General features: G+C 38.4%; 1 protein-coding gene across 9 annotated transcripts in view; it reads right to left on the bottom strand.

The window, feature by feature from the left end:
• Positions 1–531: 531 nt before the first annotated feature.
• USP16 (ubiquitin specific peptidase 16) overlaps positions 532–15,330 on the bottom strand; it is a 27,853-nt gene continuing 13,054 nt past the window's right edge. For all 9 annotated transcript variants that reach the window (XM_035017551.1, XM_035017545.1, XM_035017552.1 and 6 more), the window contains 11 exons: positions 14,527–14,657; positions 14,131–14,218; positions 12,987–13,065; positions 11,091–11,182; positions 10,687–10,743; positions 9,601–9,777; positions 6,710–7,370; positions 5,555–5,649; positions 4,329–4,415; positions 918–1,074; positions 532–820 (listed from right to left, as the gene is read on the bottom strand). In XM_035017551.1, the coding sequence (XP_034873442.1) occupies positions 696–820; positions 918–1,074; positions 4,329–4,415; positions 5,555–5,649; positions 6,710–7,370; positions 9,601–9,777; positions 10,687–10,743; positions 11,091–11,182; positions 12,987–13,065; positions 14,131–14,218; positions 14,527–14,657 (1,749 nt within the window). In that variant the 3' untranslated portion in view covers positions 532–695. The remainder of the gene's footprint in view (positions 821–917; positions 1,075–4,328; positions 4,416–5,554; positions 5,650–6,709; positions 7,371–9,600; positions 9,778–10,686; positions 10,744–11,090; positions 11,183–12,986; positions 13,066–14,130; positions 14,219–14,526; positions 14,658–15,330) is intronic.

Genomic DNA, 15,330 nt, shown 5'->3' with positions numbered 1-15,330 from the left:
ATCTATTAAGGCTCTTAGGATTATAAGCAACTTGGCGATGCTGGCTGCCTTGGGTAAAGACATTTTCTCTGGCATGCTAGCATTAAGGGGGACCTGGTATAAAATTACTTGAGTCTCGGGAGTGTCTACCTTGGGTCAGTTAACAGTTGCACGGAACAAGTGCAGTTAGGCCCACACCACACCGTAGCTTACGTACACTGTATGCCATCAGAATTGTAAATACGAGTATTTCTTCCAAGTATATACGATTGCCAATATCAAATGTCTATGCTTATATAATCAACACTTTTTAAAAATACACCTGAAGTTTCATTAGCCAGTCTGAAACATTTTTTTAAATGTTACCTGCTAGGGTAAGAACACAACTTAAAATCCTCCAAGTAATAAAACAAGCTTTGGGGGTAAGTCAGTTTATTGATGCTATAACCCACCACCCAGACATATTTAATCACAGAGGACTTAAGGAATTCAGAATCCTCTCCAGAAACTGGAAGCAAGAATAAAAACCACTATGACAATACAAAACCATTGTAAATTTTTAGGTATTTTCCCTTCAATATTTTAATAAACATGATTTCTTCTGGCATGTGTTTAATTTTAAGTGAACATGATTTTACAGTTAGTCTTTACTTCTTTATTATTATTATTATTAATTACAGCCATTTTAAAAGCCGAGAAAGCACTCTTTGAAACTATTACAATACTCTCTCATAAAACAGGAGGTACGCTTGTGAGTTCAGTACTTTGGCTGTAGGCACAGCTTGCACATGTGTATCACTGATGTGAAACCACTGCCCTTTGGTTGACTGCATTTCGAAATCTGTCGAGAGAAAGTTACATATAAATGGGAAGATTCAAGTTCATTATTTTTTGGTTTTGCCATAATCGGAATACCAGAATTTTCCAAGACCTCTTACCTTGTGGAATATCACCATGGAGAACGAGATTAGAGAGATGACTATTCGCAGCTCTGGTCTTGGCATAGGCAGTATAATGCCCTGACCTCATGGTACCACTGTGTTCAACGACTCCATATAAGGAATACAGTACCCTCGTATTTTCTTCAGCGACATTCTTTCAAAATGAACAGAATTCAAAAATTAGTTCTAGTCCCATTTATAGATGCCAGTGGCAAGATCACTTTATGCAAAGGGTGGCTAACCTTTACTTTGAGAATGTAGAAATCAAGTTCGACCTTGACTACGACTTTTTCCCTACCTTTACCCAGCCTACTGAGTACTGTCACCATGGCTTGATGTTTTTATTGCTTTTATTAGAAAATCACCATTGCTGTTTCTCTGCTAGAATCATAAACCAGAGGCCACTTGCTGCAATTGCAGTTTCCTGGCCCAGATACTTAAATAACTGAACTTGCCAGTTTCTATATGAGTCCTGGGCTCTGATAATTGCAAAATACCTCAATAGCGCTACCAGTCCAGTTCCTCCCTAGACTGTAAGCCTTTTTTAAGATCAAGAGGATAGCGTTTAAGTTGTGCCAAAACTCCCCCTTACATTTACACATGTCCCCTAAAGATTCAACTTATCACTTTCACCATCTAGACCTCAGAGCCTGCTTATTCTAAAATCCCGTATGCTGTAGGGCAGACTGGTAACAAGGAAAGGCATTCTCCGAGCAGGGGGCCACTTTCAGACAACTTCCAACCTAGGTTCTCTTGTAAAAAGTCCTGAATGGGCATCACTGTCCTTCCACAGAACTGTCATCTCTTTAAATCTACAGCCCCCATTCACTGGAAAACTTCATACTTCACCCCAAATCCTGTCTGCTTCCTTGGGGAGTTCATGGGTTGTGTGCTTCCCAGGGTTTCTGCAGCCATCCTGTTTTCACTGCCATACCCAGGACTAAATTCTGCAATGGGTCCTCACTTGGAACTGTTCAAGTCTTCCCATTTTTCTAGTCTCAGCCCACAATTCTGTTCTTCCAGTTCTCATCTCACCTGTCCCCTCTCTCTCCAACCTAACTGGATGCTCCAGTCCTCATTTTCTCCTGGCTGATGAAGCCTCTCCTGGCCTCATTCCCCGATCAAGTCTGTGTCTTCTCTACTCAAAATGGCAACAGAACAGCAGTGTCTGCGTAGACCCCCACCTAAGACCTACTGATGCCCAAGTGACATGCACACATTAAAGCTGGAGAACTTAGACCACATGCATCAGTCTTAAAAATAATCTCTTAACACCCACCACCAGCCTTGCCAGCACATTGATCAGAAAATCCTACTCTGGGGGCGCCTGGGTGGCTCAGTTGGTTAAGCGACTGCCTTCGGCTCAGGTCATGATCCTGGAGTCCCGGGATCAAGTCCCGCATCGGGCTCCCTGCTCGGCAGGGGGTCTGCTCCCCCCTCTGCCCTCTTCCCTCTCGTGCTCTCTGTCTTTCATTCTCTCTCTCTCAAATAAATAAATAAAATCTTTAATAAATAAATAATAAATAAATAAATAAATAAATAAAAAGAAAGAAAGAAAGAAAATCCTACTCTGAATCCTACAACAAACCCTTCCCAACCCCACACCCAGACAGCTGCTATTCCTAGGCAGCAAAATTACATACCCTGCAGATTGATAAACTCACTGAGGACTCATCAGGATCTCGCATGTGACTACGATCTTGTAACTTGTTCCTTAGCTCCCTAGTTCCATGGATTTCCTTCACAGCAACTGGCCCATTCCTTTAGCCTCCCCTTATCCCCCAAACCTTTACTAATCTCTGCTGTTGACTTCACCCCCCACTTCAGGAAAACGGAGATACAACCTACCCAACTCTAAGTTGCCCATTCTTGGCAACCCACCAGCTCTGAAATACCTTTCTTGAAGGATTTTAAATTTTTAAATTGGGAGGCAGGACAGGAGAATTTCTATCATTTCAAATTTTGCACATAAACTTTATTAATGTTGATACTGAAGCATTTGAAATCTGAATATACTACTATAGCTTCTCTGTCCAAATTCTTCAACATGGAGATTTGCTGAGATTGTTGGTAGTGTCCTCCTCGTCTACATATGCCTCTTACACTCAGCTGCTCACCGGAGTTGTCATTAACCGTCTCTTCTCTTTCCCCATGCTCTACTCAGGGGATCCTATCCTCACAGTTTAAACCACCACCTATGTATTGATTTCCAAATCTTTATCTCCAAACCTAACCTCCCTGCCCTGAGCCTCAGATGTGTACATCCAAATGTTTTCTAAACAAAGCCCCATGGATATTTCAAAAATAGCTGAAACTCAGTGTATCCAAAACCAAACTCATTATCCTTTCTCTACCTCCCACCCTCTCTTCTTCCGGTACTTTATACCCTACCTCAGCTAATGGTACTCCCATCTGCCCAGCTGCCTAGTCACTCAAGCCAGGCCTCAGGAATCATGCTCAACACCTCCTGTTGTATTAACCTTACCATCCATTTCAAGGCCTCTTCCTCATCTTCCAGAGCCAATCCAATCACGAGTCTGGTGAATTTTACCTCCTAAAATACTCTTGCAATCTTGCCTTCTCTTACCCTACTTGAAGTCCTCACCATTGACTAAATTAATTCAACAGCCTCCTAACTAGAGAGTCCCTGCCTCTCTAGTCTTTTCCTCCTAAAAATCTAACCTCCTCCATGCTTCAGCAAGTAACCTGTATAATACACACATCTGGCTATGTCACTCCATTGCTTTAAACTGCTCAGTGGCACCCTACTACACACCTAATAAAGCCCAAGTTCCTCACAACGATAATCCTCCAAACCTCATTCCCATCTCACTTCTCTGGCTTCACCTCCCAGTGTTCTCTAGGATTTGTACTGTAAGCTCTACACTGCTTCTCCTGCTAGTCACTAGTCCCCACCACACCACTGTACACATCTTTGCTCCAGCTGCTCTGTTCTCTCTGCTGAAAACTAGTTTCCTCTTGACTCATCACACTAACTCTTACTCCTTCTTTAAGTAGTGGTTGAGGTGTGGTCTACTTCACAGAGCCTTCCCTGAACTACCAACATATTGGGTTAAGTGCATAACCACCCTGCTCTGTGTATACCAATCTTAACACTCAACCATATTAAACTGAAATTACCTGCTGATCTTTAGTTTTGTGCCCTCAGCTCCCAAGACAATGTCTGCCACCATAATAGAAATTCAAAAAACGAACCGAATTTAACAACCTAATATTCAAAATGATTCATCACAGATCTTGAAATTATAATGGTACAAAGATCAAAGACCCATTCTACTCAGTCATTCTTATCAACTTTATACTTGAGTGAGTTACTGTTAGAGTATCTGGTAAATAAGCTATGATTTCCCTTTAAAGGATTTTCCCAAAAAGACCACTTTCACTTACCTTACACTTGAGGGTACAAAAAGGAGCCAAATCTAAGATTTCTGGAAATTTTATGTGTTTGTTAACTTTGCGAAGGTTAAAACCAGCCTAAAAAAAGGGAGATAATAGATTTGAGTTCTTTTCCTGGAAAAGCTGTACACATTAAGTAAACTGTAGTCCTACTCTGATGCATAAAACACCAACATCCAACCCTAGGTTCAATCTTCTCAGGAGACTCTTTTCTTTCTGACCACTAAATGATTTTTGCTAGGTGCACACCACACACACACCCCAACGCATTAAGAAATCTGCTCCCAGGGGCGCCTGGTGGTTCAGCTGGTTAAGTGTCTGACTCTTGATCTCAGGTCAGATGTGATCGGGCACGTTGAGGGTGGTATGGCCACAGACTTGATCTCAGCTCAGGTCCTGATCTCAGGGGTGTGAGTTCAAGCCCCATGGTGCACTCCACACTGGGAGTGGAGCCTACTTAAAAAAAAAAAAAAGAAAGAAAGAAAAGAAAAAAAAGCTGCTCCCCTGAGAAAATTCTCAGTGTTTCTGCTCTGGCCATCCAGAAAAGCCAGATTAGTTCAGAGGTTTTGAGTGCTTAAAACTCAGCAATAGCAGAATACTTTTCTGTGGAGCACATACTCTCTGCCTCCTTTCTAAAACCAAGCTTAGTGCTTGGTTCATGGAGACCCACCCAGTTAGTCAAACCCATACACCAACCACTGGAGAGAAAATGTTCTAAAGGTACTTTGGGAATTTGGAACTTAATTTAAAACTTGTAGTGCTTACAACCAAAGTCTTCCAGAAAAGACAGGGTCAACAAAATGATGAAAATCCAAGGTATCAATGTTTTTTATGAAGGGTCAGTAAAAATAAGGTACCACACCCAAAACAGAAAGAATATCACTACTTTTCTTAAGTGTGAGATACAGCTAGTAAACTGGACTTTTTTTTTAGCCTGAAAAAAAGTTAAGAGTAAGATGCTAATTTTACTAAAAAGGACAACATGAGTTCTAGTAAAACTGAGGAAGGACTGCGCCTACATGTCTCCTCCACCTTGACAGGCGTCTTCATCTAAGTTTTTGTCATGCCCAGGTATATTTCTTACTTACTACTTAATTTTTTTTAAATTAGAACTAGGAAATAACAGAAAACCAAAGAAACACAGTAATATGGTGAAACAATAACAAATAAAGCAAATGTTACATATTTAAAACAAATTTGAGCTAACAAAGGGGTACCTGCTGAAATCTCTTTAAATGAAGAGTGAGAACAGGAGGAGCAAGAGAAATTAGCATCTGCTTTTTGGCATTGGTATAAACATGTTTCCTTTCACCTAAAGAAAGAAATTTTAGCAGCATGAAAATCATTTTAGACTTCTGAAGCATTCACATTTGCTATAAAATCATTTTAAACATCTAACACAATTGATTTATCTTTAAACTTTCTGGAAAGGACCAGATAATAAATATTTGGGGCTCTGTGGACCAAGAGGCAAAATTAAGGACATTTTGTAGGTATCAGTAAAAATTTCCACAAATTCCCACAAATTTTACTGATGTAATTCAAAGTATAGCAATAACTGAGTACGACTACAGTCTACCAAGGAGAACGGAATTATTTTTGGAGAGATACCATTTAATTAATTGGGGCTCAAAGTCAGTATTTCCTACCACTGAATCATTTTCAAATGTTCATCAATAAAAAACATAGACACCATACAAAAACCTAACTGTGGACAATAGTTGGCCACTGTTTGCTCTAAAGCAAACAGAAATGCTATAAAATCAACACAATTTACTTTTTATATTGACATGCAAGCTAGACTTTTTAAAAGTTTCAATAATTCTAGTAAGAGTCCTTAGGAATCCACAATCCCTCCTTATCCCACTTACCCAAGCTCAAAAAAAGGGGGGTGGGGGAGAAAGGGAATCATCACAATTTTTCTGTTCTATATTTGAGGGAGACTAGAAGAAAGCACTGTCCTCCCAGTACCTTGCACTGGGCATGTCACAGAAGTACATGAATGAAATGAAGTGTAGCTTCCTGCATTCAAAGGACAGGGCCAGTGCATATGCTGACAGGAAACTGAGCATACGGAGAAAGAGCCGCTATCTGTAAGGTCCCTGTTGTAGCAACAACCCAGTGGGATGATCTACCCACAGACAGAGGTGTTGGAGAGCAAACGGTCCCACTCTATCTGCTGTTCAGCTGCCACGGAGTTTTAGCCACTTTAATCTGTTTGTTCAACCTTCTGTTAAAATATTTACACAGGGGAGGGAACTTACTGATGCCATGCAAATCCCGATACAATTAAGAGAGCAGGATTCTACCTACTCCGTGCAAAATGTGCCCCCGAACATTAATTTCACTTTCAGCGAGAGAATCTAAATTACCTTTTATGTTTGCCTTTGGTCCACTAAAGTGTCTCCGGGTGCATACTTCGCAAAGCAGTTTATTTGCCTCTCGAAGTTTCTCGTTTCGGGTGAACTGATATAAACAATGTTGGATTGAACACTCATCAGTATGGAAAGCTTCCCTGTTTGCAAGAGTACAGAAAGCAGTTTCTGGATCTTCGTTTACAACTTCATATACCTTGGTCCCAGGAGAATGACTCTCATTCAGCATCTCTACATTTATTTCGTCAGGTTGAAGAGCAGCGTTCAAGTTAAGGTTTTTGAAACCACTGGAAATGTCCACCTCACCACTCCCTTCTGTCAGATAGGCACCATTTAAATTCCTAGAACAGTCAGCGGGAGGAGATGCCAAAACCTCCAGATCATTATCCATGTTGACGTTGTTCATATCTATTTCTTCTGTGGATTTTTGATTGTCAGTTTCACTTTCTACCATTTTTTCTTGGCCATTCAAATCTTTCTGATTAACACAATATTCTTTATGCCTAATGTCCTCTTCTGAAATATGGTTGGATTTAACATCCACTTCTCCCTGAAGTGACATTCCAACCTCACATTCATTATCTTCAGGATGGTCAATGGTACAGATATCATTTAAATGAAGAACTTTTCCTTGAATTTTTTGTTGTCTTCGTTGGTTCTGTGCAAAAAGCATAAAACATTAGAATACAAAAATAAAAAAGGAAGAAGAAAAAAAAAAAAAAGGAAGAGAAAGAGCATACATGTACCACATCAAGTTTTTTTGTTTATCAATCAAAAAATTTATAAGGAAGACTGCACTCCCAGAATTCTGATCCTTAGAGCTCCTTTTACTATCAGGGACCAAATAAATTATGAAGAAAGTTCTTTCACTGGGGGAAAGCAGGAATAAACCATCACCAATCATCAAAATATTGTGACGCGGGGCACATAAACATGCAAGACATAGTCTGTGTTCTAAGGGAAGTGACCTAGACAGGGTAGTAGACAGGACAGAAATTGCCAAATCCAAGCAGCCAAGTATGAAACCATGTTGGGAGTCCAACTACACAGAGAGCAGGAAGGGATGTATCCATGTGAGTTAATGATTATCAGGTCAAGGTTGCACTGAGGGAAGAAAAAAACAAAATGAAAACTCAAGGATGCACAAGTACAGGACTGCTTTGGGCAGGATGGAGGAAAACATCTCAGGAAATAAACGGCCCCAAATTAGGGAGGAAGCAAGGAAGCCTCATGAACAGAGGACAGTAAAGGACTTCCCTCCTAAAATCATTTTTATTTGCCCTCTTTGCAGCCTATTTCCAAGCAGAGTGGGGAGAAAGGCATTTCATCCACATTCCTGTCACTGGAATGCCTAAAGACTCAAAGTGAAATGACAATCCCCACGAGGCTAATCTGTAATACCAGAAGGCTGAGACACACGCAGGACACAAACATTTTCCACTTTGCTTCAGCTACAAACAGGGTTACAACATGAAAGAAAAATGGAGAAAGGATATAAGCAAATACTGGAAAGAAAAGGGAGCACAAATGACTGAAACATAAAAACATCCTTTACTTATATTAAAATAAATGGAAAATAAAACTGCACTGAGAAAATATTTTCCATCTATGAAACTGGCAGAAATCCAGAAGTTTGATAATACACTTCCGTCAAGGATAAGGAGAAACAGCAAGTCTCATTGTTGCTGGTGGGAATATAAATTGGTACAGCCTTTGTGGAGGGCAACTAGGTAACACTTATCCAAACTACAAATGCCATCCCTCTTCTCAAAATGTGCCATACTGATAACAGGAGTATAGGATTATTCACTGCAGCACTGGCTGTTATATAGCAAAAGACTACAAACAGCCCAAATCAATAGAGAAATGGTGAAATGAACGACAGTACATCCATAAAGCAGAATATTATACAGCTGTTTAAAACAACGGAATCGGGGCGCCTGGGTGGCTCAGTCGTTAAGCGTCTGTCTTCGGCTCAGGTCATGATCCCAGGGTCCTGGGATCGAGCCCCACATCGGGCTCCCTGCTCTGCGGGGAGCCTGCTTCTCCCTCTCCCACTCCCCCTGCTTGTGTTCCTGCTCTCGCTATCTCTCTGTCAAATAAATAAATAAAATCTTTAATAAATAAATAAATAAATAAATAAATAAATAAATAAATAAATAAATAAATAAATAAAACAAACAAACAACGGAATCCTTGTGTCCTGAAATGGAAACATCTCCAAGAATCCAATTAAGTAGAAACAAAACACAGGGTCCAGAACAGTGTGTATAATTTTTTTTAAAAATTAGGAGGAAAAAACAAGACTACATATTTGTATTTGATCGTATTTTTCAAAAGAAACTCCAGAAGGACATATGAAACTAATGAAAGTGGTTATCTATGTCGTGAAAGGACAGGGTTGAAGGGGTACTTTCACTGTGCATCTTTATGTATTTTTAAATTTTTGAAAGTCAATGTATTAAGAACTCAAAAAATTGTTAAAAAAGAACTAAAACTCTTAAAAGTTCTCACAAGCAGGGGTGCCCAGGTGGCTCAGTCAGTTGGATATCTGACTCCTGATTTCGGTTTGGGTCATGATCTCGGGGTCATGGGATTGAGCCCCATATGGGGCTCCGTGCTGGGCTGACATGGAGCCTGCTTGGGATTCTCTCTCCCTCTCTCTCTATCTCTCTCTCTCTTCCCACCGCTGCCTTTCCCCCCCACCCTTCCCACCTCTGCCTTTCCCCCCCACCCTGCTCCCATTCTCTCTAAAAAAAAGGAAGTTCTCACAAGTAATGCAAGATTACAAAAAACAAAAGCACAACCTTTTCTTTCAGTCCAGACTTCAGACTTAATAGCTACAAATATAAAATTAGAAAAGCACAGTTTTCTTCCTGGTTACCTACCTTGGCTTGCTTTTTGGCTTGCTTCTTTGCTTTCTTCTGTAAGTGCTTACTTGTTCCCGAAGGAATGTCACTCCTCTCTTTCATGTAACTGTCATTATCTTTCTCCCCCTCGCTCTCTTTATCTTCATCCTCCATCGTCTTTTTCAAATTTTTATCATTTATACTTTTCTTACCACTCTTAAAATATGGGCCAAAAATAAAATTTTACAACAAATGATGAAGAGATTTCATGTTAACCTAAATATTTTTCTACTCCTATGTCACACTGGATTTACTTTCTATAATGTTTGAAAATATATCCAGGACAAAATTCATTCATCTCAAATACTAGAAAGCAATCTTATATACTGAGAAAACAAGCCAACAGACAAAACAGTAAAAAAGGCAACTTCACATGCCAGTAAAATAGAAAGAAATATCATGCATTTTTTTAGATATGTGCTGCATCCCACAGTAATTATGCCCCTCTCTAACTGCGCTTCCTGTTTATCAGTGATTTACTTGTCCCACTACAAGCATTCCTTTTTATCCTTTTCCTTCTTTCTGTGTAAATGAGAGTTTTAGAAAAAGAGAAAATAAAGTAAATTTGGTTAAGACTTTAATCACTAAGTAACACTGATTAAAGGGATCCTGACTTCATATGAAGTTGCATAACGATTTATCCCTTATTCAGATAACAGGCTTTCTTTTTTCCAACCACTAGCTGACGGAACCAAATTAATACGGCTTAAAACTGAGATACTCTCTATTAACATGTATGAACTGAAGACTGTAAGGGATTTATGTTTAGTCTTAAATAATGAAAAAAAAGTAATTTTTTATATAAAGAAAATACTTCCCCTACATGTCTACCAATCAAGCTAATTATCTATAAAGAATTCTAGACACACCATCTATCTTCTTCTAAAATAAAAAAGCATTTACTCCAATTTCTATTCAAATCTTTAAAATTCTATCTCAAATACATTTAAAAAAATTCCTCCAGGGGCTAATGTACGAACTTGGAAAAGAGTGGCAAGGCTTCCCTCATAAAATCTAACATGGGGGGAAAATCTACTTAAATAAAATAAACTCGATACATCTTACCTGATCATCTAAAACTGGTAGAGACAAATCAAGGAAAGATTCATGAACCAAGGAGACCTTAATCAACCAAAAAAGATAAATGTAAAAAGGAAGGAAAAAATTCATTTTAGACATTATATAATAAGATTATGGTGGGGGGATTACATTTTTTAAAAATTCTTAAGAAAATGAAAAATTACACAGTGTTGAGGGCTTTGGGTTAGGAGAAATAAATTAAAAAGTTAAACTAACTTCTTTCAGACATAAGGAGTGTTCACAGTCCCAGGAAAGAACTATGAAGATTTGGGAAGCCCAACAAAGAAAACCTTATGAAACTAGATACTTCTGTTTTTGAAAGACACAACTGATGAATTATACTTTATTAATATTAATGAATAAATCCAGTTCACACTACATCAACTTACAGTTCTACATTCATCACACATGATTGTACTAGTTAGTTCACCACCAAAGATGCGGTCCACAAAACTTAGTACAGATTTTTTCTTTTCATAATCTAGAAGGGGAAAAAAAGTTTATCAATTATCCTTATATAATTAATTGAATAAGTCAGAACTATTTACTTACCTATCTAACCCTAAAATTTTATTTTTAACTTCCTATCCCACAGGTTTTCTCTGTTCATAATTACCATAATTTTATTTTATGCTATAGTCAGCAGCAAATACTCCACTTTTGAGCATAACACAATTTAACACAATCATGTCTCGTGAAAAAGAAAAAGTTCTTATCCTAGATCTAGTCAGTGGAAAATAAATCGTGCAAGTCAGTGAGACCTTCTATACCCACTAGTAAAATGAACAGATGGGGCCAAGCTGGATGATACTCTAGATCACTTCTAGCTCTACCACTCTAATAATATTCAGCAGCAAACTTAGGAGAGAATGCAGGGCGCCTGGGTGGCTCAGTTGGTTAAGGAGAGAATGCACATAACTTGCTTTTAAACTCTAAGACTGAACTCCATTCAAAATCAAAATAAAAAACAAAAAACAAAAAATCAGGAAAACATTTCAGACAAAATCTTCCTTTTACTTTTTCTATGTTCCCAGAAACAATCTTGGTAAGTTTACTATAAGACAATTTTACCACCTGGTCACCCAGTTTTCTAAATACATGAAATGTATAAGCCTTATTCCACTGATAAGTGTGTCCATTTATACAGAAACACACTTGATGACAGAAGAGCACCAGCAGGGCAGGATTCTCTCCGCTACTGGCCTGGCCCTAAAGGACACCAGAGACGCAAACAGGTGCTATGTGTTGATTCTAAACTGTGCTTCACAGGGGTGCCTGGCTGGCTCAGTCAGTAGAGCATCTGACTCTTGATCTTAGGGGTCATGAGTTCAAGCCCCACAAAAACAAAGAAACAATAGAAATAATATAGTAGCCACGAGTCACTTGTGATGATTTAAATTAAAATTAAATAAAGGTAAAACTTTAGCCCCTCAATTGCCCCAGTCACATTTCAGTGGCTGAATGGCCACATGTGGCTAGCGGCTACCGTACCAGACAGCATAAATATGGAAGAGTTCCATTATCACAGAAAGTTCTGTTGGACTGATCCATCCTAAATCTTTACATGCCACACAGCAATAATAATGAAGTTGGCACCATGATTAACAAACCAGCTACTGACAACTCACACAGACAAGTGTAACTCACATGTCGCTGCTCATTAGAAATACAGCTGACCTTTGAACAACATGGGTTTGAACTGTGTGGGTCCACTTATATGTGATTCTTTTCAATAAATACAGCACAGAACTGAAAATGTATTTTCACTTCCTTATGATTTTCTTAATAACATTTTCTTTCCTCTAACTTACTTTACGTAAGAATACTGCACATAATACAGATTACAAAAAAAAATACATGTTACTTTACTGTTTAGGTTATCAGTAAGGCTCCTGGTCAACAGTAAGCTACTAGTAGTTAAGTTTTTGGAGAATCAGAACTCAGAAGTAGATTTTCGACTATGCGGGAATGGGGCGGGAAGAGACTGGTGCCCTTAACCTCTGCATTGTTCAAGTGTCAACTGTGTAAGCTTTTGAAAAATAAAACTGTAATCTCATTTTAGCTCTATCTTTATAAATTTCACTATAATACAGCATAAAAATATACCAAAGTTAAATTTTTCAAAAATATTCACCTTTGGAGTACTGAATAATTTTTTTAAATCAATGGTGATAAAGAAAAATTATGTTAGTAACTGTGAATTTGAAATACAAGTGCCAGCAATCTTGTCCTAAGTTACAGAAGAATTCAACTATAGTGTGTTAGTTCAAAAAGTCAGACATTACCTTTAACTTTATTTTTTAGTTCTTCATCCAATTTCTCAGTAGAATTACCAAATGCTTTAAGAATTCCTTTACTCACTCTCTAAAAGTAATAAAATGGGTATATATACACTATTAAAATTTTGAAGTTTTATAGTTATTTTCCTTAGAAAATATGTAATCAAGTCAAGAAAGTGATCAAAAATTAGCTCCCCAAACTTACTGAATAAAAATTAGTATTTCCAAAGTCACATTTTCAAAATTAATTGAAGGAGCTAAAAAAAATTACAAAACCATTACTAACCCCTGAACAAAGGCACTGTCTTACTTCAAGATTTTAATCTATTCAAACCAAAGCTTTTCAGCACATGCCCACCTCCTTTGGAAAGACCACTGAAATATCATGTCCAAGAGCAGACTGTTTAAATGAGAGCTATAGGGGACTCCAGCGTTCAAAGCTGAGAGCCACCATTACTGGGTGACCTTGAACCAGGTCCCGAACCTTATTTACACCCTGGCTTCACAGTCTATGGAATGAGAAAATAATTAACAGCATCTACCCCAGAGAACGTTTGTGAGGACCAAGTAAGGTAATTCACATAAGATTCTGAAAACAGTGCTTGACATAAAATAAGAGCAAAATAAGTATTATCACTAGTTATCACTTGTTATCACTCGTATTACTATTGTTAATTATACTCAACATCCCCAAATACATTACTTTTCATCTGGCAATTTACAATTAAAAACGTAACTATGTTCCCTGACTCTTAAAAATGAACATACTTCCTAGACTCAAAAAGCTGTGTTAAATCACACTCAGAGTAAGAATAAGAACGCACTGCAACTGGGAACTGTTTGGGGAGAAACATTTTCCAATAATCGGGAGCTCTGCTGGCATAGGCTAGTACAACAGAATAGAACTAAAGAACAATAATGCCCCAACCAGCAAGGAAAACAGAGCATCGTGAAAAGGAGAATCATTTCTAATTCTCTTCTCTCATTCTACTGAGTAAAATATACCAGTTGAAACCACTGGCGTAGAAAAAAAGTTTTAAATACAATGGCCTCAGTAACTAGTTTCATTGCTGTAATAACCCTCTAAGGTGCCAAATGCCTGACAAGTGAATGACGATGGGATTAATTATACTGGTCAAAATATGCTAACTTGTTGTTCTTCTGCTCTCATTCCATCCAATAAATAGCGAAGCAGCTCCTGGCTGTCCTGCTGCTGACAGCCTTTAAACCGTACTGCTCTACGGAAAAAGAAGACAAGACACAAAGAAAAACAATGATGAATCTACCAAAAAATCTTCTTGTAAAAGATCTTTACAAAATCCTAGGATCATATCCCAAATCTCAGAGGGTTCTAGTTTCTCAAAATTTCCACTTAGTTTGACAACACCCTTAGCAGATTTAATTTTCACATTAAGTTCATGTTTTTTAACCCAAATGAAATAAGCCATGCTGTAATATATATACTGGGCTGACTCTAACGAGTTTTTCATATTATTTCTCAGCACCTTACTGATGCACTGAAAACAAAATCAAAGCAGATACTCACTTTTTACAGACCTGAGAAAAGAGTTCTTTAGGTGTCACGATTCCCTTTTTGGTCTCTTGCATCTCATTAAGAAACTGGCTCATGGCTAACGTAAGAGGGCCTGGAGGCTCAAGGTTTATTTCTAAGGGTTCCTGAATATGGGAATAAAAATTACTTTCTTCAGTCAAAGTATGGAATCATTTGTTACCAAATCGTAGCTAGTCAACTTGTTAATGCCAATGTTCCTGATAGAGCTGTCCCATTTAAAACTTCAAAATGTACATCAAAAGATGTAGAAAGTTTCTGTTCGTTGACTATGAAGAATTCAGTTCTACTGTTTTAGTTTTAGAATATCAGGAGCAGACCACCTAAGAACTGAAAGAGCCAGAGCAAAATGTGAATAATAAAAATGGATAGGTTAAAATTCATTTTGCTACACACAATTTAAGCCACCTGAAAAGCTGTTGAAAATAATAATGCGTGCCTAGGGCTTCACGCCTATCAACAGCTTTCCCAAGGACACCAAACACCAGAGCACAGCAGAACATGACATACACATAGCAAATAAATCTAAAGGCTTAATCTATTAGCCTGAAAATGTTTAACTCAGTAGCCTAAAATAAAAGCAAACAAAACAAGTAAAAAAAAAGGTGAGGGCGCCTGGGTGGCTCAGTTGGTTAAGCGACTGCCTTCGGCTCAGGTCATGATCCTGGAGTCCCTGGATCGAGTCCCGCATCGGGCTCCCTGCTCGGCAGGGAGCCTGCTTCGGCCTCTGACAATCCCCCCTCTCATGTGCTCTCTCTCTCTCATTCTCTCTGTCTCAAA

Source organism: Mirounga leonina, unplaced genomic scaffold (genome assembly GCF_011800145.1).
Source record: "Mirounga leonina isolate KUSES-001 unplaced genomic scaffold, KU_Mleo_1.0 Mir_172, whole genome shotgun sequence".
NCBI lineage: Eukaryota > Metazoa > Chordata > Mammalia > Carnivora > Phocidae > Mirounga > Mirounga leonina.
Note: the sequence above shows the minus strand (reverse complement) of the source record. Positions and strands in the feature narration are given on the sequence as shown.